The 27,890-nt window shown below is 37.4% G+C and overlaps 1 protein-coding gene across 1 annotated transcript; it reads left to right on the forward strand.

Annotated features, from left to right (window-relative positions):
- The first annotated feature begins 296 nt into the window (after window positions 1–296).
- CCDC39 (coiled-coil domain 39 molecular ruler complex subunit) lies at window positions 297–26,336 on the forward strand. The gene is made up of 20 exons (XM_081328282.1): window positions 297–595; window positions 3,708–3,827; window positions 5,145–5,291; window positions 6,715–6,873; window positions 8,947–9,039; window positions 9,141–9,269; window positions 9,523–9,714; window positions 10,128–10,231; window positions 11,586–11,718; window positions 14,181–14,375; window positions 15,468–15,632; window positions 16,214–16,351; window positions 16,710–16,918; window positions 19,167–19,290; window positions 19,900–20,059; window positions 22,063–22,169; window positions 24,117–24,257; window positions 24,426–24,605; window positions 25,435–25,508; window positions 26,162–26,336. The coding sequence occupies exons 1-20, from the start codon at window positions 464–466 to the stop codon at window positions 26,307–26,309; spliced, it is 2,850 nt and encodes a 949-aa protein (XP_081184408.1). The 5' UTR covers window positions 297–463; the 3' UTR covers window positions 26,310–26,336.
- The last annotated feature ends 1,554 nt before the right edge of the window (window positions 26,337–27,890 follow it).

Genomic DNA, 27,890 nt, shown 5'->3' on the forward strand with positions numbered 1-27,890 from the left:
CAGAAGTTGTTTCCAAAATCTAGTACCAAGTCGTTCAGATATTAAAAACAACAACATTCTTTCCAAATTATTTTTGAAGCCCCCACAGAACTGGTTTGTCATTGTCTTCTTCTGGAATTTAAAAAAAAAAACTCCCTGGCATTTCCTGGTGGTCTCATATCTGAACTCGGTTAACCTACAGCCCTGTCATCCCCAGCTCAGACAAAATCCACCAGGGGCTGCCACTTGCTGAGCCCCGAGCACTACAATTCCCATCAACCTCGGCAACCCCTCAGCTGTGACTGACAGCGGCTGCAACCAGCAAAAGAGGCGGGGAAGGGAGGCGGGAAGCGCGCGAGCGAGCCGGGTAGACCGAAACCCGAAGCTCCGCGCGGCGGTTGCCAAGGAAACGCGTTCTGGCTGTTGCTAAGGCAACCAACGGCGGCCCCCGCAGCCGCGACGGTCAAATTGAGGCAGGAGCGCCATGAGTAACGAAGGCGAGGGCGGCAGCGGCCCCATAATCGGTTCTGCCGCTTTGGTGCTGGCCGAACTCGACTGGGACGATGGGTTCGCCATTCCCGTGGCTAACGAAGAAAACAAAGCGCTGGAGGAAGAGGCAAGGCGGGGGAAGGCGGCGGGTGGGGTGGGGAACTCAAGGCACGCTGTATTTGGATGCAGGGTCCGGCAATGGAGGCTGCAGGCCAGGAAGACAAAAAAAAAAAAAAAACCTGGTTCCTCTCAAGATGAGTATATTTCCGCCCGAGAGCGAGAGCATTCTCTATCTCTGTGTATCTCCAGGGAAGTTGTGCGGGTCTTAATTTGCCCAAACAAGTTTGCCCAAGTTGCTTATTATTATTAATTATTATTATTATTATTATTATTATTATTATTATTATTATTATTATTATTATTATTATTATTATTATTATTAACAACAACAACAATAATAATAATAAGTTGGAAGGGACCTTGGAGGTCATCTAGTCCAACCCCCTGTAAGCCAGGATAGCCATTGAGATAAGGAAAACCCGCTCCTTCTTGGCCCGGCTTTGGTTTCCCCCTTCTTGTTATCTCCTCTGGAGGGCTTTCCTTCCAACCAGCTCTAATAATAATTATCATTACGGGACAGAACCGGAGTTGCCTGGCTGATGCATTTAGAATAAATAATAATCTGCATATTGAGAAGAACTTCATACGAAAACTAAGATCAGCTAAAGAGCCAGTAGCTGTGATTTCACATTGTAATAACAACAACAACAATAATAACAACTCAATAGGTAGACAAAAATATCAGATCCAGTCTGTACATCTGGCTGCCTGCGCGATGATCAATAATAATAAAAATAAAATTTAAATGTATGTGTTGCCCAGCTCTGATTCTGCCCCATCTCGATAGGACTGATAATGGAAAGGCTCCCTCACTTTCCAGTTCACTAATCCAGACTCAATGGCAAACCAGATTTTTCCCTGGTTTAACATCAAAACTACTGGGACTCAGTGTACTGATTCAGAACATGGTCCATTTTGTATAATTCTATGCATCTATGCATATAGAATGTATCCTGTCTGGGTGTATTTTTTATTTATTTAGCATATGGCGTCTACAGAAGTTATACAATCTCTGATAAACGAACAAACAGCCACATGCTTCTCCCAGAAGAAGGAAGCTGAAGCCACTAGCCTGATGATGACGGATGGGATTCTGTCGAAACGTTGCTCCTACACCTTTAGTTGTACGCGGGGAAAAACCCGAATAACCAAAGATCCACATACAAACACCCGCGAAAACCTCAGAAAACATATATATATATATATATATATATATATATATATATATATATATATATATATATATATATATATATATATATATATATATAATATATAATAAAATACAATATAACATCTTCATTAACGATTTGGATGAGGGGATAGATGGGGAACTCATCAAATTTGCAGACAACACCAAGCTGGCAGGAATAGCCAATACTCCAGAAGATAGGCTTAAGATACAGGAGGATCTGGACAGACTCGAACACTGGGCCCTATTTAACAAAATGAAATTCAGTGGTGAAAAAAGTAAGGTTCTACATTTAGGCAGGAAAAATCAAATGCACAGGTATAGTATAGGTGGTACCTTGCTCAATAGTAGTAACTGTGAGAGGGATCTCGGAGTCCTAGTAGACAATCACTTCAGTATGAGAAAGCAGTGTGCTGCAGCTGCCAAAAAAGCTGCATTAACAGAGGGATAGAATCAAGATCAACTGAAGTACTAATACCACTTTACAGTGTTGGAGCATTCACCACTTCTGGAGGCAGGTTGTTCCACTGGTTAATTGTTCTAACGGTCAGGAAGTTTCTCCTTAGTTCTAGGTTGCTTCTCTCCTTGACTAGTTTCCATCCACTGCTTCTTGTCCTGCTTTCAGGTGCTTTGGAGAATAGCTTGGCTCCGTCTTCTTTGGGGCAGCCCCTGAGATATTGGAACACTGCTATCATGTCACCCCTCACCCTTCTCTTCCTTAAACTACACATACCCAATTCCAACAACCGTTCCCTATATGTTTTAGCCTCCAGTCCCCCAATCATCTTTGTTGCTCTTCTCTGTACCCTTTCTAGAGTCTCGACATATTTTTTACATTGTGGTGACCAAAACTGGATGTAGTATTCCAGGTGTGGCCTTACCAAAACACTGGAAGTTTTTAAGGAGAGACTGGACTGGACAGCCATTTGCCTGAAATGGTATAGGGTTTACTGCCTGAGCAGTGGGTTGGACTAGATGACCTCCAAGGTCCCTTCCAACTTCTTCTTCTTCTTCTTCTTCTTCTTCTTCTTCTTCTTCTTCTTCTTCTTCTTCTTCTTCTTCTTCTTCTTCTTCTTCTTCTTATTATTATTATTATTATTATTATTATTATTATTTATTTTTATTATTATTATTATTATTATTATTATTATTATTATTATTATTATTATTATTATTATTATTATTATTATTATTAAATAAAGATAAAACCATAATAAAATCACCATAATATGAAGCCATAGAATTGCAATGGGATAGATGTTATAATTCGATATTTAAAGAAGCTAACAATTTAACTGCTTCTGGTGTGATTGTGGTGAGATCATTCCAGGTGCCTTTCCTGAGGGCACATTCTTGAACTATCTGGTTATATATCTACTGTATAGGTGTATATAGCCCAATAAAATGGGATAGTGAATACCATGGGGTGTATGTCTAAATAAAATGACTGCTTATGGTACAGATTTAGATTTCTTAGGAGTAAGCTTTTTCAGTGGCAGCCCTTAGGCACTTCATTCTAACAGAGATACACTTGATGCTGCTTTATTGGCCCACTTACAGGCATTTTACAGGTATTTTCTTCAGATCTTTTAATGATTTAATTCTATTGTGATATTTTTAAAATTTTACTATTAGTTTTACAGTGGTTTATACTGCACATTTTATCATTTTATCTTACATTTTTACACAATATAGGAATATGTTTTATTAATGTTGTTAAACTCCCATTTGAATTGTTTGAATTTAGTTGAGAATTATGTTTTTAAAGCTCAAAGTGTGGGAAAAATGTTATATTTCTTCCAAATAATCTCTGCAGAGGTTTATCTTTGCAAAACAAGAATATTTACACTCCACGATAGTCATGTTGTTGTGTGCTTCCATTTTCTGATATTTGAAAACATTAAATATATTGATTTTTGCTTTACAGTTGCAAAAGTTACAAAAAGAAAAGGAAAATTCGCAAAGTCAGTTGTCCGACTATGAAGACCGTATTACAGCAATGTCCTCACACTTGAAAAATGTCAAACAGGAATTTGATTTGACACAAGTAAGTGGCTGTAGACTTTGATCACCTGTACCTGTAAAGCACAATTTTATATGCATTCATTCTATTGTAAGCCTAAGATTTTTGCCATAAGTATTATTCATTGATCCAACTTTTCTCTGTCATGGAATTTGGCAACATATATAAAAGTCTGAAGCAATTTCTCACCCAAGTATTGACCAGACATAGATCTTTTAATTTCAATAAGTTTATTGCATTGCACAACTTAGTGAGCAGTTCTAAGCAGAATTACTACATGATAATTTTAGTACATGCAATATGATTCAAAGCTAGCATGTTAATTTGGTGTATGAAGCTGTAATCCTATGGATAACAATTTGAAATTAGTCACATAGTGATAATGACTTAGCCCTTTTAAAACAAAACTTAGCTTGGAGTTTCACTACCCCAAATCAGTAGGTGTTATACTTTCCCCACTTTACAGTATATAAGGCACTTGTTATGTCTTTATTTTGCATTTATATTTAAATACTGGAAAAATAGTCCCTTAGTTGTATTTATAAAATCTGTAGATTCATTTCTGCTTCGTATTATTTACCAGTAACGTTATGAACATTTTATATAATCAGAGGCAAAATATATAGTTTTGTATATGTGTAACTAAATTTTAAATATTTATAAGATGATAGCCTATAAACCAAAAAGGAGCTTAATTACATATTGGATTTATTATGTTAGTTCTAGATAACACCTTCATGAATTTGTATGGGAAAGGAATGTTGTTATCTGGTAATATGTTTGTTTATTTGTTAAATTTATATGCTGCCCAACTTCCCTATAAGATGACTCTGGGTGACTTACAGATCATAAAAAGAAAAATAGTAAAGCAATTTAAAACTATGCAAATTAATTTTTTTCATTTCTATATGCAGATGGAAAGAACACATAAATACCTGCTAATTCATTAAATCCATTAAAACCATTAAAATGTTCGCTTGAGTCATGCTTCTTGGCTGTAAAGTTATATGAATATAATTAATCCTATTGTTCTTCCGTTCTGGGCTACAAAAAACTACAACAATGGATAGAAAATGGCATCTCAATTTTTTGTGTGCCAAGGATTGAAAACTGATCTGAGAGAGTCAGTGCTGATCTCTTCTTATAGAAGATTCATACGTTTATATAAATACCAATTAATGGGCTTATTACAACAACATTCCTTGGGTATTTTTTGTTTTGATTTTTACATTATTTTTCAATTTCTAATACCTAAACAAGAGAACGAAACTTTAAAAGTAGTTTATAGATTATAATTGCTCACTAAACTGGCAAAGTAATTGAATAACCTTGTTTTTAAAGTCTCTTTTCAGAGCCAGGCAGAATGAAATAGAAACTGAGCGACATTTTAAAGCTGTTGCAGAGAGAGAAGTGGGCCGCCTGAAGACTGAGATTCAAAAGCTGGAAAATGATTTGGTTTCACTAAGAGAGAAGAAAAATAGTCAGGAAGTACGTTTCGAATATTTCATCATGCCTCTGAAAAATATCTTGTCAAAGACTATTTTTTCCAATTCTTATTCTTCAGCTGTGTTGCTGCAAAGAAAACAAATATAACAGTGCATTTATAAGTGGTTTTTGGAGCAGTCATCCCAGTGATGCAAATATTTAACAACGTGCTCTTCTGTTTCAACAGAAGATGGAAAACTTATTCATAATTTTCTCTTGGTCTAGCAGTTGATTGGTCTTATTTTAATTATCTGTATGTTATCTGTTTTTTTTAATTGGAGATACCAGGAATTGAGTCTGGAACCTAGTACAAAATATATTTTATATCATGGAGTTATAGACAGTATGTGTGTGTGTGTGCAGCATATACAAATATATTGTGATAAAATGATACACACACACACACACATGCAATATATCTATATCTATCTATCTATCTATCTATCTATCTATCTATCTATCTATCTATCTATCATCTATCTATCTATCTATCTATCTATCTATCTATCTATCTATCTATCTATCTACACACACACACACATACATATATGTATGTACACACACATTATATACATATACATACCGTATGTATATTGCACCTTATAGGAAAGGAAAATAATTGGATCAAAAAATCTTTAGGCAAAGGCAGGATTCAAATTCTTACCCAGCAGGATGTCTCTTAAGTGGACTACATATCTCTACCTAGTGGAGAATTATGGGGTTTGTAGTCTAGAAAGTTCCAGTCTGGGAAAGCTGGATTTAAGTATTATTTTTTTCTTATTGCTTTCCCAATTCTAAGTTTTTCCTCAGGAAAATTACCTCAGTTATATATGTTTGCCTTAATCTATAGAAATCCTTCTTTGTATCAGTATTTAATCCATTTTATAAGGATAAAATAAGATTGGGAGTTTTAGAAATTCGAGAAAACTTTGGAATATTCCAGATCATGTCAATTGTAGTGTGCAATTTTGGAATAACGTCTGGATCACTACTGGAATGGCAAGTTCAGGATACCCAGAAGAACAAAACAGTGTTTCCAGATAGAAGGTGTTGCATTTTAAGTACTTTGTTTATACTGTTATGTATGCCTTTCATTTTGTTTAACAGAGTTAAATACTGAAAAACAAACTGTTCACACACACAAAATAAATTGTTCATATTTAATAAACCAAAATTAATTATTTGTATGACATGTAAATGTGGCTGTGTTCAGATTAAGTTAACTAAGTTTTTGAATTACTTGATGACAAATAGAGAACTGTCAGATACACATTTAATTCTGCCATTGTTTAAACTGAAGGTTTTTTTTTACCAGATACCAGACATAACTTTGTTACAGTGCAATAATAATAGGCTTATTGATTTAATAACAATATGAATATTCCCTTCATCTTATATATTTATTTCTTTTCACCATCAATATTAGAATAACGTTTTCAAGCTGAGTCAGAAACTGGAAGCCTTAAGATGCCAAATGAACTGGGACCAACAAGCTTTAGAGGCTTGGTTAGAAGAATCTGCTCATAAAGATAATGATGCACTTACAATCCAGAAATATTCACAACAAGATGATGGAAAATTAAGAGTATGTATATTGTATTTCACATAAAGTTATAAAATACCGCATGCTAGTTTTATTTTGATGGAAAATCTCTTATTGTATAGCATCAGATTGGATAGGAAACTAATATCAAATTAACTAGGACATGGGAGATGTGTGAATGTCTAGAAACTTGTTGCTTTTTATTTTAATGAAAACATTAAGAATTCTGAATTTGAACAGAACATCTGAGGGTTAGATTATTAAAACCTTTACCACTGAACCATTTTGAAAACTTGTTTTTTTTTTCAACTGGGAAGAAAATAGCAGATGATGATGATGATGATGATTGCATTTCAAGGAGAAAGATAATTGGAAGGATAGCTGGAATTAGCCAGTGTGGTCTAATAGTTAAGTTGCTGGTCTAAAAAGTGAGTTAACTCAGATTCTAATGTACCTCTCAGTCTTTGGTCACAACCTGAGTCATAGGGCTTTTGTTATAGGGAAATAAGCTCGCCAAGGAATACAATTTGTGTTATCTTTTCCCTTATGGTGTTGGGTCAAATTAAGTCTGCCCATCAGTATTTAATTAAAGTAAAGTAAAATGTGTAATTAGCTAGCTAGGCCCATAATATCCATTCCAAAATTCCTTTCTTGTAGAGAGCCAGTACGGAACAATTCTTTGTGACTTAATAGAAGCCTCTCTTACATTTTACCTACCTATATATAGAGAGAGAGATACAAATACATCATCATCCTGTCATACCTGTCTTCTTGCAATTTTCTTCTTCCCAGTGAATATTAAATGAACTGGGAGATAAAGGGAAGCTGTAAGAGTTCTCCCATGATTATAGATTATTTCTGTTATGGGAACCAAGGAGCTTAGGCAGAATTCCCCTCCCAGTATTAAGGTGATTCAGCCGAGGATCACTATTTTCAGCAGAAAACAATAGCAACGTGTCTTCCCTTCCCCTCCCCGCCAATAATCTATCTCCAGATTCGTTGTTTCCTACTGCAATTATCAGAAACAACCAACAATTTAGGTTTTACCTTCGAAATATTCAGCTGGGGGTATGGGACTAGATCAGTAGGGAACTTGTAGTTAGTTTCTTAATTGTCATCTACTTGTATTAATTGGTAATTGTTGGGAAATACATATCGATAGCTTCAAAAGCCGTAGTTTTTGCAAATGTGTATAGATTATAATGGGATGTGGTGGCTCAGTGGTTTAGGACGCTGAGCTTGTCATTCAGAAGGTTGGCAGTTTGGCGGGTCGAATCCCGAGTGCCGCGTAACAGAGTGAGCGCCTGTTACTCATCCCAGCTTCTGCCAACCTAGCAGTTCGAAAGCACATAAAAAACGCAAGTAGAAAAATAGGGACCACTACGGTGGGAAGGTAACAGCATTCCGTGCGCCTCTGGTGTCTAGTCATGCCGGCCACATGACCACGGAGACGTCCTCGGACAAGCACTGGCTCTTCAGCTTTGAAACGGAGATGAGCACCGGCCCCTAGAGTTGGAAATGACTAGCACGCATGTGCGGGGGAACCTTTACCTTTATAGATTATAATAATCTATAATAGATTATTATTATATATGTATAGATTATCTATTACTCTTGCCACAGATAATCCAGACAACATGCAGTGAAATACAATATATTATAACTGTTTACTATACATAATATAAAATGCTGTTATTAAGTATTGATTAAATTGATTGGAATAGTTCATCTCCCCAATAGCTCTCTATTTAAAACAATATATAATAAGGTTCAAATAAGGAACTAAAATAGTCACCATGGCACAGTGCCTGGTTATAGGGTTTCTTGCCTGAGCAGGGGGTTGGACTAGATGACCTCCAAGGTCCCTTCCAACATCATTATCATCATCATCATCATCATTATTATTATTATTATTATTATTATTATTATTATTATTATTATTATTATTATTATTATTATTATTATTATTATTACTTTGTTTCCCCCTGGGCTAGTTATCTGTGCTATTTTGTGGTGTGTTTTTTAAAAAAAATATTTGCTATTTCATAAACAGTGCCACTGTTTCTTTTGAGATTACTGTTTAAAAGAATAAACTTGATTATTCTTTATTTTCAGAAATTGAGTCTGCAAATCGAGATGCTGACAGCTCAGTGCAATAATAAACACAGAATCCTTGACAATGAACTTACAGAAACCTTAGCTTCTCAGGTGTGTTCACAAACACCTTTAGAAAATTAATGTTGCTGTAACATTTTAAGGGTTGCTTGTAAGTAAAATATTTTTGCTAACTGAAACCCATTCTCTTTCAGATCGAATTGGACAAAACAGCCGAAGACTTCCGCAGAGTTCACCAAGAACGACAAGACCTTATCCGACAGTGGGAAAACACTATAGAGCAAATGCAAAAAAGAGACCAAGACATAGATAGCTGTGCCTTGGTAAAAAAAAAAATCTTGGATTTTGTTTCTGAATTATGGAATATCATCTGACCTAATGAGCCTTCCTATATGTATATGCATATGTGTATAATTTTTAATAACTACTATGTTTTTGTTACGCAGTTTATTCTGTATTGCCCATTTTGTGAGATCACCAGAAAACAGACAGTGCTGCTTTCCTAACTTTACTTAGAATGTGGTTATTTGTTTTATTGTATATTCATTCGTTCGTTTGATCATGTTCTGTTGATAGCTTTTAGCTCAGGCAAGAAGAGCAATCCGTGGAAAGGAAAGTGTGCTTAAAGACAAAGTCCAATTTTTGGCGAATGAGAGTGGGAACAACGTAGAGTATGAGAAGAGAATTACCATTGCTGATCGACAAGCTGCCAAACTGAGATTAGAATACCAGACAGAGGAAAATAACAGAGATGCACTCCAAAATGAGGTAATTTAAGCATAAATTGATATATATATATGAATAATGGTCTTTATTATCTTTTAGGTTAGAATCCATATGTAAACATTTTGTTAGTACTGATTCTGATTACAGAGTGGAAGGGGAATCTTTTAGAATAGAAATAAGAATAGAATTTGAATAAAATTAGTGTAAGGATTGTTTGCTTATTTTGCATTCACACAAAAGCTTTGGATGACAATGGTGCTAAAGACGTAGATGCATGGTAAAATTAAAGAAAATGTTTATGTTCCCAAAATATTATTTTTTTCCAGCATCAAATTATTAAACTGCAAAATTGTTAAAATATTTTAAAAAATACAATCTATTTCCCAAAAGGGCAAACAGCATTGTTCCTTATGAACAAAAATGTTCCTTATAACTACATTTCTTTAATTGTTTAGTTGGATACACTGAAAGCTACTGTGGATGGGACAGCTTCTGAACTAGAATCAGTGAGAGCCACTGTAGCCAACCTTAAGAAAGAAATCCAGGACAAAACTTTAAGGTATGTATTAAATACTTTTTTAAAAAAAAACCTGAAATAGACCTTGAACAATGCTGCACTATAACCTAACTATCTGGCTATGTGCTTTAAACTTCTTAAATTTATGAGGTAACCAACAGCCATAGTCACATAACACACTTAATTTGACTATTAAGTTAGTTCATTTTGTCGATAGATAGTATATTTAACCAGGAAATATTTAACAAGCTGAATTTGCACAGCACAGTAAGCTAAATCTAACTATGTTTAGCCTGCTATACTGTATGCATGCACCATTTCATTTTTAACTGGCTTAGTTAAATGTTGGGCGGCTTGTAGATCAGCGGTTAAGATGTTGGCTGGAAATCTGGCAGCCCAGGTTTGAGACCTGAGCACCACCCAGTGGTGTTAGCTCCTTTTTTAACCCTAGCTCCTGCCAACCTAGCAGTTCAAGAGCATGCAAATGTGAATAGATAAATAGGTACCACGTTGGTGGGAAGATAACGGCACTCTGTGACTTCATACCACGAAATGTCTTCGGGCAGTGCTAGCTCACTGAAACAGGGATGAATACAAACACACACACACAGACACTTATAGTAGGCAATGATTAGCGGAGTAAAAACTACAAGGACTCCTTTTTTTAGTTAAAGTAAATCTATCTCATATTTGAACTAAATAGAAATCTAAGAAATAGATACCTAGCTAGTTATGATAGCTTCAGATGAGTTTTGATTGGACATTTACCCTATCTCATTTACAGAATTTGACTAGCATTAAACAACATCTTCTGATGTAAATCTCCATGTTTTCCTTCCATTTTCCATTAAGAAGGAAAGCCAGATTTATTACTTTTGTTAATAAAAATTATAATATTAGTAGCCCTTTGTGCAGGGGCAAAACGTCTGATTCAAGATTCAGTGTAGATCAACCACACAACAGTAAAATCTCACAGAGAGAAAGGCCTTTTTTAGTTGGATAGATGTAACTTTGCTGATTTTAACTAGATGCTAGCTCTTTTCAGATTACTGGGTTATTTTTTTATTAGCTACCTTGAATATCCTGGGAATGGAGAGGTGGTAATAAATTGAAAATAATAATATTATCTAATTCTCCCCAGAGTCAGTATTAATATGGCTTGCAGACATAAGCAGATTTCTATCAGATCTCTCTTAATAAAAGCTTTTTTAGTGCATTATATAATGGAATTTTAAACTGGCTTTTAATATACAATGGCTTTTAATGTAGCTTTGTCATTAAAAATTATTTTTAAAATGCTCGATGTTTGTCTTGCATCTAATAAGCAAAACTGATTTTTAACAGTTGTATGAATAATTTTTAATTTCTGTAATATATTTTATAAATTCTGCCTTAGGCTAAACTTGATTATGGAGCAGAATGAAACTCTTACAAATAAATTGAAATTTGTGACATACCAAGCATTAAGTGAAGAAGAAAAAGCATGCAAAATGGAGGAACTATTAAAAGACAAAGAAAAAAATTTGAAGGTAAAAACACTTATTTCAAAGAGTCTTGCAATCTGTTTGTTATTTTTTTTAAAAAGTCTGCAAAATACTATTTAAACAATTGTTGATTTGGCCCAAATGGGGAAACCAGAGGCACCATATATCGCAGGCTATGTAGATAGATGAAGCAAATAGACTTCGCTGTCTGTTATTACTATCACGTGACATGTAGGAAGTTCTAGCAATATTTTTATAGGAATTGGTTGTACAACAAAATTCTCAATGATTACTGTTTTACTTTTTCAGATGTGCCAAATCATAACATTGTAATAACATGACAAGACCTGTACTCTAATTGTGTTTTTTTGTCTGAGAATTATGTACTTGGTTCACACATAATGTTAGATCATAATTTGTTTCTATCATGATTTGTTGAAAAGATCATAAAGGTCCGATTAACAAAATATACCGAGGCAAAATCCTTGCTTTATAAACCATACTGGCTGGATTCACACATTACTCCACAGTAAAAAGAAGAAACTGCATTGTGGATTAGCAAGATGCTCAAAACTATTTAGGTTATTAAATCTTAAATGTCATTGTAATTGAATGTACTTTAAGCCCTGACCCGCAGACATGTAAAATTGATTTAATGTGCATTAGCTATCTACAGGTAGTCTTCAACTTACAATAGTTCGTTTAGTGACTATTTGAAATTACAACTTATGACCGTTTTCCACACTTAATGACCATTGTAACATTCCCATGATCATGTGATCAAAATTCAGACAGTGGGCAACTGGTTCATATTTATAACAATTACAGTATCCTGGGGTCATGTGATCACTTTTAGCGACCTTCTGACAAGCAAAGTCAAAGGAGAAGCCAGATTCACTTAACAACCCTGTTACTAAATTAATAACTAAAGTGATTCACTTAACAAATGTCGCAAGAAAAGTCGTAAAATGGGGCAAAATTCACTTAACAAAAGTTTCACTGAGCTCATTTGTGGTCGTAAGTCAAGGACTACCTGTATAGATCCTTAATTTTTAAAAATGAAATTCCTAAAATCATTTATATGGTGCAGGTTAATTCAGCATACTGTAGAAAATATATATATATATATATTTATATATTCAAAAGACTTGACAAATTTATATATGAAGCGGAACTAAAGAGCCTCTTGTTGCGAGTGAAGAAGGAGAGTGCAAAACCTGGGTTGAAACTAAACATTAAGAAAACCAAGATCATGGCATCTGGCCCTCTCAATTCCTGGCAAATAGATGGGGAAGAAATGGAGGTAGTGACAGATTTTATTTTCCTGGGCTCCAAGATCACTGCAGATGGGGACTGTAGCCAAGAAATTAAAAGACGCTTGCTCCTTGGGAGGAAAGCCATGGCAAATCTAGACAGCACACTAAAAAGCAGAGACATCACCCTGTCAACAAAAGTGCGTATAGTCAAGGCTATGGTCTTCCCAGTTGCAATGTATGGCAGTGAAAGCTGGACCATAAGAAAGGCTGAGCGCCAAAGAATTGAAGCCTTTGAACTCTGGTGCTGGAGAAGACTCCTGCGAGTCCCTTGGACTGCAAGGCGATCAAACCGGTCAGTCCTAGAGGAGATCAACCCTAACTGCTCTTTAGAAGGCCAGATCCTGAAGCTAAAACTCAAATACTTTGGCCACCTAATGAGAAGGAAGGACTCACTGGAGAAGAGCCTAATGCTGGGAAAGATTGAGGGCAATAGAAGAAGGGGACGACAGAGAATGAGGTGGCTGGATGGAGTCACTGAAGCAGTAGGCGTGAGCTTAAATGGACTCCAGAAGATGGTAGAGGACAGGAAGGCCTGGAGGAATATTGTCCATAGGGTCGCGATGGGTCGGACACGACTTCGCAACTAACAACAACAACATATATATAATTTCAAGTAATGTATTCAGATCTCTGGGTATGGGTGATTGATAACCCAAGATAATGCAATGTAACAATTCCAGTTTAACATGGATGAATCATTCTTGTTTCTACAGTGTTTTAGCTGGAATATAGCTTTTCATCAGAATTAATTCCACTTGTGATTTGACATCCATTAATATAATATGAAAAAATACAGCTTGAAGATTATAAAGATATGGATAAATATGTGTCTTTTCTTAAGACATACGTGGTTTGCAAATTAGGTAGTCTTTATGTTTGGCCTGCATTGTTGCCCATCAAGAAAATAGGCAGCCAGAAGGTAGGAAGAGTTAGGCTAAAGGGATATTGCTCATCTGAAATAGAAGGGAAAAGAAAATATCAATGAAAGAGGATCAAGGATAATAGAGCCGAACATGGTTGGCTGGCTCAGGAATTCTGAGAGTTGAAGTCCACGAGTCACGGTTGCCTACCCCTGGCTTAAGCAAAACTTGGTTCGATTGACATCTGACTTAATTTTTACAACTTCAGATGTAGGAAAAAATGTATAAAATATTTATAAACATTAACATATTATAATTATAATAATGTCAGGAGAAAGAGGCACAAGCATTACAACTGAGAGACGCACATTTCAAGAAAACAAAGGAGTTGAAAACACTTCAGGAAAATGAAAAGGGTATCACATCTTTAATCGAAGGACATTGTGGTCAGAAAAAAAATCTTCGGAACCGATTACAGCGGCTGGATATACAAGCACTTAACCAGCAAGAACTCATGTATAATCAGGTAAGGCTTGTTTGTATGCATATCTGCAGATATATGAACTTCATTTAATGTTATAGCAAGATGGCAGTGTCACAAAAAAAAATAGGCACGAGTGGAAAAAATAACCCCTAACAGAGCTTTAAAATCTGCTGTGTGCCATGATGGTTGATTTTAATGTCTTGTCTTCTTTAATGTTTTATGATGTAAGCCATCCAGTTGTTGGATACGAGATGAGTGGTAAATAAATTTTGTAACATGAATGAATGAATGAATGAATGAATGAATGAATGAATGAATGAATGAAATGGAATTCCACTTAATTTCAAATCAGTGTTATAAACTGGGTTGTGCAGTCGAGAAACCAGGTTTTTGTAATTACTTCTCTTGCAGAGAAGTTACACATATAATTCTCTTAACAAATAATAAGAATTGGATATGTTCATCTCTTCTGTTCTTTCAAAAATTTACCTTGACAGTTATTTCTGAAGGAATGTATCCAAATCTTGCTATTATTTTATGTATAAATTATGTGCACCACTTTGAAATCACTGGTGGTCCTCGGATTATGACTACTCATTTAGCAACTGTTCAAACTTGTCACAGCACTAAATAAGCAGAACTTAACGACAGTCCTAGGATTTTTTGCTGCTTCAACATGTCTGCGGTCACATGATGGCAATTTCCAAAATTCCCTGCCTGTCAACGTCACCACGTTGCTTAGATTGCCAATTCCAGCAGTCCCAGTTGCCATGGTTAAATGAGGATTGTGCAGGTCAGAAAACGAGACTTCATGTGACTGCAACTTCTGACCGGCCTGCAGGAAATTGGAAGTTGTAGTCACATGAGATCCTCATTTAATGACCTTCATAATCCTTGCTTAATGATGGCAACTGAGGCTGACAGAATTGCCATGCTTACAATTGACATAGTAACATGATGTCATCGCTTAGCAACGGCGATTCCAGTCTCAATTGGCATCATAACCCGAGGATTACTTACGCAGCTAGAAGCCTTTCTATTTAGGAGTGCTTCATTATATTTTAGCAAGTTAATCATAAGGGATTTTTCTACCCTTTATGCTAATTTTTTTTCTTGCTTGAAATATTTGAATAGGATTTTTACATACAGCAAGTGGAGAGACGGCTGTCACGTTTGAAGGGGGAACTTAACACAGATGAGAAGCAAATTTTAGAAGCCAAACTTGCTGACCTAATAAAGATAATGGATGAAAAGAAACAGGCATTCAATACTTTACAATCACAGGAAAAGAAACTTCAGGTAATGTGATTTTTTTCCCCATGAGAAGATGCTTTGTGGCATTATAGTAATATTTAAAGAATCGTTCATGATCTACATTAATCCTGTTTTCCCTGAAAATGCCACAAATGGAATGGAAAGGAAAGGAAAGGAAAGGAAAGGAAAGGAAAGGAAAGGAAAGGAAAGGGCAGAGAGGAAGGAACAGGAAGGAAGGAATGAAGGAAAAGGAGGGGAGAACAAGGAAGGAACAGAAGAAGGAGGAGAGAGGGAAGGTAGAAAGGAACAGGGTTGAAGGAAGGAAGGGAAGAATGTGAAAAGAAAAGAAAGGGAGGGACGGAGAAAAGGAAGGAATAGGAGGAAGGAAAGAGAAGAGGGAGATGGGAGGGAAGGAAGAAAGGAAGGAAGGTTTCCAATACTTCAATATTCGTTAAAAAATTATCTCTTAAAATGATGACACAATGGGTCACAGGTTGTCTAATATAACCCAGCACAAAAAACAGTAAGATGAGATATTGGAAACCATGCCTCCTAACATGGATGACTTTTGTTTAATGCATTCCTGGTTTAAACTAAAAGGAGATTTTGTATTTGTTTCTTTTCAGAGTGAAATCCATTTTAGCAAGTTGGCCATAGATAAAACTGGAGAAGAAATGGTTGGTTTGAATACTAGACTGGATGAAATAAACCTTTTCACAGATAAATCAGACAAGTTATTAAAAAAAGCCAGAGCAGAAAAGCAGGTGTGGTTATTTTTCAAATGCTAAGTATGTGTTTTGAAAAAGTGCTTAATATATAACAACTTTACTGTCTGAAATGAATGTTTTGGCTTGGGCTGTCAAGACTAATTTGTATATTTTTATGTCACACTTGTGGGCATTTATCTTCTTCAATGGTTTTAAAATGTTATATTTTTATAAGCCTGGGCATCTTAAGGGGAGTCGGGTGGAGTGAATGGAAATATCTGGGTTATGATTTTATTTATTTATTTATTTAAATTTCTATACCGCCCTATTCCCGAAGGACTTTGTCATCACACAAAGGCTGTGACTTGCATCTGACCTCTTAATGCAAATATTCTTTCTGTCCTATCAATGGAAGGATCTGATGATTGAAGACAACCTCCTAAAACTGGAACTGAAACGTGTAAGAGACTTGCTGTACAATAAGGCAGAGACAGTTCTCTGCCTCGAGAAACGGAAGCAGCAGTTAAAAACAGCAATGGAGGAGAGAACTGCTGATATCAAAGTTCATCAGGAAATGATTGAGACTCAGACACGACTCATTGAGCAAGAGCGTCAGACTCTAAGGTAATCACTCCGCGAAGCTGAGAGCAGAATCTGCTTTCAAGAGAGTATCTACTTTTCAGAGACTCTGTAAGAATTGCCCAGGTCATGTATTCTGTTTTTGAGCATCTCCTAACAACTAGCATTTCAACAGCCTCTTAAACTGCATGGAGGAACAACTTGTCCATTTCTTAGTGGTTAGAAAATGCTCCGCCTATTTTCCTCCGCATCAATATTTTAGTGAATTCAAGTATTCATAATTCAGAACAGCCAACGGTACCCTTTGTTTTCTTAAAACGCTTTCCTTGAAGAAGCTGTAAAGCCTCTCATTTAATTTGTTCTATCACCTAAGCCGTAGTTTCTTGCTGTGATTTAGTGAACAAGCCATAGAAGTTTTAATAATATAACATGCTAAGTCCAAAGCATAGGGGTTGGGTAAAAGACGAAGCTAAATGGAACACTTTTTAGCTTACTGTGAATTGTTGAACTTGGCTACTATTTGGTCAAAGGTCTGCCAGCAAACTCGTCGTTGAGAGGGATCTTAACCTGGCATTTGCTTGCTCTTCATCTGCGAGCTTTTCTGAAATTGCATTTATTCATCTTTTCGTAAAGCATTCTTGCGGTCCTTCAGATTTCCTTTACGTTACATTAAAATGCAGGGGTACAGGTAGCCCTCGACTTAATGATCACAACTGAGCCCCAAATTTATGTTGCCAAGTGCGAAATTTGTTAAGTGAGCTTTGTTCCATTTTACGATTTTTCTTGCCACAGTTGGTAAGTGAATCACTAAGTTAGTAGCAGGGTTGTTAAGTGAATCTGGCTTCCCCATTGACTTTGCTTGTCAGGTCGCAAAGGGTGATCACATGACCCCAGGACACTGCAACCGTCGTAAATATGAGCCAGTTGTCAAGCGTCTTGAGTGTAAATCATGGGGATGCGGCAACGCTCATATGTGTGTGAAAAATGGTCACAGGTCACATTTTTCAGTGCCATTGTAACTTCGAATGGACATCAAACCAACTCTTGTCAGTCGAGGGCTGCCTGTGTGGCAGAAGCAAATGCTTACTCTCAAAATTCTCTCCTGCAGAATTCTCATATCGGGAACTTAAATGTATAACAGAAAAGAATCTAAAGCACTTGACAGTAAATTACCAGTCACAAGTTAGGGACTAGAAAGCCCTGTTCCCCCCCCCCCCCAACTTTAAATAACAAGAAACAAGGCTGTGTGTGCAGCGGGTGGTTAAACCCAACTGGGAAATGAACACTCAGCCGGCTGATCTGGCAGTCGTTTCCCCACCCTCCTTTTCCATCCACAACCCACGCAATAGGAAATTAGAGTGTTTTAGTATGACTGGAGCTTACTCTTTCGCCAAAGAGGCAGACTCTTGTGTTTTTCCGTTGATAATTACATTACTAATTGGCACTTGCATATAATTTGATTTGAGGTTGTTTCCTGCTGTTGCTCATTCTCTTCTAGCAGTGGCAATATTAAGATATAATCAGCAGGGGGCAGCTTTTGCAGCTGTAGGACTGAAATGCCAATCTTTAAATATTTGGGTAAGATTCACTAGATAGTTACTCCCTGTGATGCAGGGATCTGCAATGTAATACCATTTTTTTTTCTTTCCTTCTTGAAAAAGTAGGGAGAATTGGGAGCGCACTTTAATTATTGCTGCATCACTCACTCTGCTTAGAGTTCATCCTCTGTCTTATGGGAAGCAAAAACTACCTCCCAGTTGCTTTTTTATAAAGTTTGGGACTCACAGTTTTGTGAAAAGGCAGTGTGTCTTGTGTCTTGTCCCTCAGTGTTATACGTTGGTCCTGTTGGAACTATCAAATAATATTTAGGTGATTTCCTCTAATAACATTCATGATTAAAGAATGCGTTCCCCAGTTGCCCTCCTCTAATTTGTTTTACAGGCTTCCATGATTTAGCCAGAGTTTAAGGACACAGGATCAAATAATAAGAGGGCTCGCTATGAAGATTTAAAAAGACTTGATTGAAAAGAATGTAGTTATAATAATAATAAAGTTGGAAGGGACCTTGGAGGCCATCTAGTCCAAACCCCTGCTTCACTGCCAACCATGTTCTGTCTCTCTTTTACAAAAATGAAAGGGTGACAGACAGACCTAGTTTTTTATGGGAAACCATCTCATGTTTGAGATGTGTCGTCTCAGTTGATGCAGTTTGTAAGTTCATAAATAAAGGTAAAGCACTTTTTTTTCCTGTCAAACATCTGTTGGCTTATTTTTCAATTTCTCCCTCAATTAGTTCAGAATTTCACGAGCGACTGAGTAAAATTGAGAAACTGAAAAGCAGATATGAAATAATTACCATTGTCATGATGCCTCCAGAAGGAGAAGAAGAGAAAACTCAGGCTTATTATGTTATAAAGGTAACTTTTTACTTAGATTCAATCTGGTATCTTGAAAACTCTGTTGTTGTTGTTTTAAAAATTATTGAGATGCTGACTATAATCATGAAATAAAGAGATGCTACTTAAGAGAAAGACTGACATATGGAGATAAAATTGAAGTGAAGAATTATTTTTCTGACAACAAAGGTGAGGAGGAGGAGGAAGTCCATACTTTATCCCAGTTGTAAAATATGATTGTAAAAGCTTGACCGTCAAGAAAGCTGAACAAAGAGAAATAATGCTGTTAAAAGAGAAATTAAATCTTTGAATTGTGCTGCTAGAGCAAATAGTCGAGAATATCTTGGACTGCATGAAGAATAGATCAGTATTAAATGAAAGTAAGACACTAGACACGGTAGAAAGAATAACAATCAAACTAAAACTTAAATATTTTGGATACGTAACGTGAAGGCAGGAGTCATTGGACAAGTCCCTGAGGCTTGGAAAAATGAAGGCAGTTGAACAAGAGGCCAGCAGAGGATAAGGAGATTAGACGCTGTCACTGAAGTTGTTACTAAGCACAGAACTTAAGCATTTACTCAGAGAGTAACTTCAGCTTTTCTTTTTAACATAAATGTTTATTTCAAGGCTGCCCAGGAGAAGGAAGACCTTCAGCGTGAAGGAGATTCCTTGGATGCAATGATCCAAAAAGCTGAGAAAGAATGTATAGCCCTAGAAAATACTCTGCACGTACTTGATAACTGTAACAGCAACTACAGGAACTCATTCAAGCAAGTTGTAGAGAAAAGTGAGTACATTACGGCTTTATGTGCAAGGCAGAAATGTGAGGCATAAGAGCAAAGAAGGATGAGAAGGAGCTATATTGGGTATGGTCCATGCAAATGTAAATAGAATGCCTTTGTACTAAACCCGCGGGGATTAGAAAAGATCTAGATATGACAGTACCGTTGTGACACAATGCCAGTTTTGGTGGAGAAGATATCCAGGGGCATTCTGGGAATCCTGACTTGCTGGATAGCTTTGGGCAAGTCATTAGTAAAAGTATAGCTTATCTCCTAGAGCTCTTGTATGGATATGCCTGGAGTAGATGGAATAGGAATAGGATATAAATTGGATAAAGATACATACTATACATACATACATACGTGTGTGTGTGTGTGTGTCTGTGTGTGTGTGTGTGTGTGTGTGTAAAATACCTGTGACTACAAATGAATTTTTTGGTGTAGAAATTGTGTTTCACTTTCCAGTTGCATTTCATAATTTTCAGGACTGAGTAATACTATTTAACTGCCTGATTGGGCAACCATCTCCTCCCCCCCCTTTTTCCCTTTTCATTCATATATATATATATATATACACACACACACACACACACACACACACACACACACACACACACATATATATATATATATATATATATATACATACATATACATATATACACACACACATATATATATATACATATACACTCTGTATATATATATATATCGGTACACTCCTATCTGGGATGGTCGTCCTCTTCCACCGAGCGCGCAGCTTCGGGAGGGACGCACATGGAGCGGTGAGGGAGGAAGGGGACACCCGCCTAGCCAGCCAGATCAGCCGAATCAACCCTGGTGATCAATGGGATGACAGATGTTGCAGCCAGATCGCCATTTTAGACAAGTAGTTGTCCAGTCTCTCCTTAAAAACCTTCAGGAATACTCACAACTCGTGAAGGCAAGTTGTTGCACTGGTTGATTGTTCTTACTGTCAGGGAATTTCTCCTTAGTTTTAGTTTGGTTCTCTCCTTGATTACTTTTCCATCCATTGCTTCATATTATTATCAAGTATTACCAAAATAAAATAAAAATATTGTCAGCCAAAGGACAGTGAATCCTGCACTTAGAACGAGACAGAAAGTATTTAATTGAAAGATTATTTAAAAACAAAAAATCTTCCCTATTCATTGAGCCCCGATGTTACAGTTACTACTTCAGAATAATGTAGGTCTGGAAAGCTATTTTCGTTAAGCTTTTGCTCCCTCTGCTGGCTCTATTATTTATGATTATGCATTGTTATAATTAATATATGATTTCTTAAAATAATGTAAGGCAGCATAAAAAAGAAAATGCTTTTTTTTTAAAAAATGAAAGTTTTATCTAAACGATCTTCAGCTAACTAAATGATAATTAAGTAGTGGCTAAAATGTCTTCAAAAGCCCATCGACATTTAATTCATTGCATTACATGTCATCTAGATTTGTATAATGCCGCTTGGGGGGGGCGAAAGCCCTAATAAAGCAGGCATATCCCAGCTTCTGCCAACCTAGCAGTTCGAAAGCACGTAAAAATGCAAGTAGAAAAATAGGGACCACTACGGTGGGAAGGTAACAGCGTTCCGTGCGCCTTTGGCGTCTAGTCATGCCGGCCACATGACCACGGAGACGTCCTCGGACAAGCGCTGGCTCTTCGGCTTTGAAACGGAGATGAGCACCGGCCCCTAGAGTCGGAAACGACTAGCACGCATGTGCGGGGGAACCTTTACCTTTTTTATACATAGAATGAAGGCTATTGCTAAGCACATTGATTTGTGCTTCTTAGATTGTAAGCCGCCCTGAGTCTTCGGAGAAGGGCGGGATATAAATGGGTTTAAAATAAAATAAAATAAAAAAAATAATGTATTCCATATTGGAAGAGCTATTGCAGGCTAGCTATATCCATTTCATTATGTTAGAAAGGAGACCTAAGTAGCTTCCCTCAGTGGAACATATAAATGGCTTCAATATCCAGTAATACTTCATAGGTGAAGAGCATAAAGAGAAAACGAAACTGGAGGAAGAGAAGAGAGCTGCTGATGAAAAACATCGATATAAGCGAAGGCAGATCAAGGAGCTTCAAGAGGATATTCAGGTAGAGGCGACTGGAAGTAATTTTCTTCAGATCCTGATGCATTTTTCCTTAGAACACTCCATTCATGTCTGCCTACATCAGGCGTGTCAAACTGCCGGCCCGCGGGCCAGATGCATCAGGACGAAACCGCGCCCTCCCCATTGCCGGCAATGGGGAAAAAGTCGCGATACGTCATGCGACGTCGCGAGTTTGACATGCCTGGCCTACATTCTCCCACCCCTTTGTGTATTATGACTTCACACAAACATGAAACTGCTGGGCTTGTGTCACAAAAGGGCTGCTTTTCAACATTTTGAGGAAAAGTGTGAATCCTACAGATGGCTTTGGACCTGAGTCATGCCCAGTGCATTTAAATCCAAAATCAGTGTGCAGGTTGGATATTTCTGATGGGCTTTTAGGAGTAGTAATTGCAGGAATAGGTTATGGAAATATGAGAGTAAACTGCAGCCTCAAAAGTGTAAAGATGGTATCTTTTTCTCACACCAGAAGTGCCTAAAATATTGTTACTGTAAAGTGGATTTTATATTTTACATTATTTTACTCCTAAATAGATATAGGTAGTTCTCAATTTTACAACCACAATCCAGCCCAAAATTTCTGTAGCTAAGTGAGATGTTAAGTGAATTTTGCCTCATTTTACCATCTTTCTTGCTACAGTCGTTAAGTGAATCACTATAGTTGTTAAGTTAGTAATATGGTTGTGAAGTGAATCTGGCTTCTCCACTGACTTAGCTTGTCTGAAGGTCACAAAAAGGGATCACTTGACCCTGGGATACAGCAATGGTCATAAATATATGCCAGTTGCCAAGTGTCTGAATTTTGACCATGTGACCATGGGGATGCTGCAATGATTTGTAACTGAAAAACTGTCATAAGTCGCTTCAGTGCTGCTGTCATTTCGAACACCCACTAAATGAACTGTTGTAAGTCGAGGACTACCTGTATTGACATAGTCCATAAAAAGGAACTTTTCAGAGTTGATACATGAAGAAAGCAATTTTTTTTAGTTTCAGCTAAAAAATAAAAATAGGTTGTTTTTATTATTTGTGTCTGAGTTATGTCTTCTAGAAAGAGGTAATGCATATTCAAGCTATAGTGTTTATTTGTTCATATTTGTTTTATGTTATGTATGCCTTGCGTACAGTCACTCATGCGCTCGCGACCTCTCGTCTGGACTACTGTAATGCTCTCTACATGGGGCTGCCCTTGAGGTCCACCCGGAGACTTCAACTGGTGCAAAATGCAGCCGCGCGAGTTGTCTTGGGGGTTTCCCGATACTCCCATGTTACACCTTTGCTCCGCGAGCTGCATTGGCTACCGGTTGCTCTCCGGGTGAGGTTCAAGGTCCTAGTGATGACTTACAAAGCCCTTCATGGCATGGGTCCGGATTACCTACGGCAACACCTGCGGCCGGCGTCAACTTCCCTCCGTCCAGTGCGCTCCCACAGAGAGGGCCTTCTTAGGGTGCCGCCGATCAAAGAATGCCGATTGGTGGCCCCCAGGGGGAGAGCGTTCTCTGTGGGCGCGCCAGACCTTTGGAACCGGTTACCGGTTGAGCTCCGGATGGCCCCCGACCTTCGCTCCTTCCGGCGCGATCTTAAAACCTTCTTTTTCGAACAAGCTGGCCTGGTCTGATGGGATGGGGTTGGGTTTTTATAAATAGCTCTAATTTTAAGATGTATTAATTATTATGGGCATAATGGTTTAATCGCTTTTAATTTTTGTATTCGGTTTTTTACTATGTATTGCCCTGTTCACCGCCCTGAGTCCCTCGGGAGAAGGGCGGTATACAAATTAAATTATTATTATTATTATTATTATTATTATTATTATTATTATTATTATTATTATTATTATTATTATTATTATTATTATTATTATGATTGCTAGTTGGATAGTTTCAAATAAATTTCTAAAGAGACTTTACATATACATTTGTTTTTCTAGGCTATGCAAAACAATCTTGATACTCTTGTGAAAAAAGAGGCCCTCCTCCAGGAAAAAATAAAAGATAAACATGCACATGCTTTGAAATTAACCAGAGAAGTAGATGATCAGAAGCCCAGACTAGAAAGAGTCTCAAAACAGGTTAGTTTAAACTACTATGATATATTCAATTTAATTTAGAACTTGGTAAAATCATAGTTGGGGTAAACACGATTGGTTGTAGCTAAGATAACACATTTTAACATAAAAGAACTGGTATTTTAGCATCTAGTATTCTGCTTTAAATCTTTTGTTGCATGTCTAAAAAAGGTTGCTCGATTATCCCGAGAAATCCGAACACTACAGGACACTCGGTCACAAACACGAGAGGAAAAAGACATTGAACTTCGTGCACTGAAGGACTTCAGCAAACACGTAGATAAAATGCTGATTGATACTTCAGAAGCACATCCAGAATTACATAACATCTTCCTAAAATACTTTGGACAGGTAACACTTCAGCTGTTTTAATAATTTAATAATTTAATGCAAAAATGCATATGCTTGCCCCTTAGTAACAATGTGTGAATGTCACACTAGATCAGGGGTAGGCAACCTTGGCTCTTTTATGACTCGTGGACTTCAACTCCCAGAGTCATAAAAGAGTCAAGGTTGCCTACCCCTGCACTAGATCATTTTTAATAAGTGTCTTTAATGTGTTCATCACAATATCAATAGCACTTAGACTTATGTACCGCTCCATATTGCTCTCTAAATGGTTCACAGAGTCAGCATATTGCCCCCAACAGTATTTCCCCCGGGTCTTCATTTTACCGACTTTGGAAGGAGGGAAGGCTGAGTCAACCATGAGCTGGTCAGAATTGAACTTCTGGCAGCGAGCAGTGAGTAAGCCTGCAATACTGTATTCTAAACACTGCGCCACCATGGTTCCTCATGCTGACTAGAAAATCTGGATTTTGTAACCTCAACATATTTATATAGGAAATCAGACTGGGGAAAGCTGATTTATCAGATCACAGATTCTGTTTTACAATGATTGCAGCTTGCTGTATCATCAATATCTGATATGCCCCTAATTCTGATTGGTGATCAATCAACTTGAAACCATAGGTAATTCATTTTAATTTAGCATAGTAAAGGTGAGGCAAAATTTACTATAGTAGAATCATTAAAAATGAAGGTAGAGGAGAAAGTTGAATAGCTCAGTACTTTGCTAAGCTATGCAGCCGTTTTAATTAGCACCATAAAATAAAGGCAGTGTTTTTATTCCTATAGATTTATAGCAGACTTCATCCCACCTCTGTTTATTTGTTTGTAGGCTTCATTGCATCTTCCTTCAGCTTCCACTTCTCGCCTCAGTGTTCGAACTGTTCACGGCTCATCTTCCGGCGCGTGAGTCAAATAATGTAGCTACGAATGTGCTTAGAGATGTGTGTTAGTGTGTGTGTTAAGTCTATCCTCATAGACTCTGATGTTCAGAAATATTCCCTTACATTTTGTAAAGGCTTGTACAGTTTGGACCAAAAGTGGGTTTCATTGGCAACTGAAGAAATTTAAAATAACTTACCATTAATATGATTACTTAATAAGGCATCTTTATGGTGATAAGAAAAAGGACGCGGTGGCTCAGTGGGTTAGGACACTGAGCTTGTCGATCAGAAGGTCGGCAGTTTGGCGGGTCGAATCCCGAGTGCCGCGTAACAGAGTGAGCGCCTGTTAATCGTCCCAGCTTCTGCCAACCTAGCAGTTCGAAAGCACGTAAAAATGCAAGTAGAAAAATAGGGACCGCTACGGTGGGAAGGTAACAGTGTTCTGTGCGCCTTTGGCGTCTAGTCATGCCCGGCCACATGACCACATGTCCTCGGACAAGCGCTGGTTCTTCGGCTTTGAAACGGAGATGAGCACCGGCCCCTAGAGTTGGAAACGACTAGCACACATGTGTGGGGGAACCTTTACCTTTACCTTTTATGGTGATAAGAACATTTTATTTTGTATTACACTTGCATGTTTTTGGAGTAATGTAATATAATCGCTTGTTTTTCTAGGTCCGTTAAGAGCTCACATTCCAGTCAACCACATGTCAAAGTTGTATCTCTGAGTTTGGACTCCAGTCCTGAACCTTCAGGCCCATCTTCTCGTCCTTCTAGCCAGGGTAGCGCCAGCACATCTTCTCGTAGCAAAAGCCCATATTAGGGTTTTGGTTTTTTTTCCTGTTGCAAAGTTTTCAAGAATTCAGAAAGTCATCTGCTAAGCTACAGCATACGTTTGACTACACAACTACAATTAATTTATGTGATAGTGAATGAATTATTTTCATTTGGAATACATGTTTTAGGATGAACTCAAGTTTTATTTGTATAGCAAAAAAAGCCCTTAACAATAAAAACAATCTTTGTAGAATGTCACAACTTCATCACTCCTCCAGTTTCTTTATCATATTTAGAAATGTGTATTTAACATTCCTTCAATCCTCCCACTTGAATCTGAACCAGAGCACCCCTACGTTTCAGGTGTTGCTGAATTACAACTCCCATAATTCCCAACCAACGTGTCTAAGATAACAGCTGCTAGGATTTCTCCTGGACTATCTAAAGGGCCACTAGTCTCTTTCAGTGTTATCCAAGAGCCAATAAGCACTTGCTGTGTGCATTTTATCTTACGAAGGGAAGGAATAAGAAAATGCACTCTCTAGGTATCTTCACAAAACATGCTCAACCAGATGATAGAATTAATCTGTATTTGGCTTCACACATTATGCAAAACCTAAATAAATCAAAGCTCAAACAAGCTTTCTGTGAATACAGCCACTAGCTCATAAAAGTCCCTTAGTCTTAAGGGCCTGTGGACACATTCTGCATATTTATCAATACCATGGTTCCCCCAAAATATTGACCATTGGCCACTGAAGAACTGTTAACACCTTTCAATCTCCCTTTATATATCTTCCATTCTTCCATGAAGAATTGAGATCGAGCTTCTTGACTAAGGTATATCGAGTTTTATTAGAACTAATGTATAGGAGATGATTTTGTTTGAAGGGAGATGCAGTTGATCTGAGGCATCAGGTTCCTTCAGACTGAGAGTAAAGCTGTGGCTTTTCTAGTTTTACAGAAAGTAAACTTTCCTCCCATTGAAAGACAAAGCTGAAATGCTTTGTGATCTCTCTCAGAAACTGCTGTGATCAGCCAGTAGTTGCACTCACGTAACAGTTAACCTAGTTGCAAAATGAACCCATTTCCAAAATTCACACAGTTGACTGCTGGGTTTAACAAAACATGCTGAGCTCCATCAGAAACGGAGGGAGAAAGTTTCGAATGTTTTTGTTCATAAGAAATTTATTTCCTTCCTTTCATTCCTGGATCATAAGAACAAAACAGGTAAGGTAGCAGTTCATGCTAAATGTTACCGTTAGGGTACTTTGCAGGAAATTGGCAGAAGGAAAAAGTATAATTTAAAATACCTTTCAAAGTTGCTGACTGGGTGTGGAGCTTAAGAGGGCCGAATGTGTCTGGCATTGTTTGCTTTTAGGTGGGAAGGGATAAAGGGCACCACCATTTCAAGCACAAAGGTCAGTATTTAGTGGCATTATACTTAACTGATCCTTATGAAGTCCTAGGAGTCCTTGGAGCCCTGACATGCCAGCAGCCTGGAGGCCTCATGGGAAAAATATTGGATTGGTGGTCAGCTTAGAGATGACCTTGACAGCATAAGAGAGGTGAGGAGCCTCAGCTTCTGCAAAGGTATATAGGCTACAGCTGTTGTGGAGGTCAAAGA

Source organism: Vipera berus (assembly GCF_964194415.1).
Source record: "Vipera berus genome assembly, chromosome: 5".
In the NCBI taxonomy this organism is placed as follows: Eukaryota; Metazoa; Chordata; class Lepidosauria; order Squamata; family Viperidae; genus Vipera; species Vipera berus.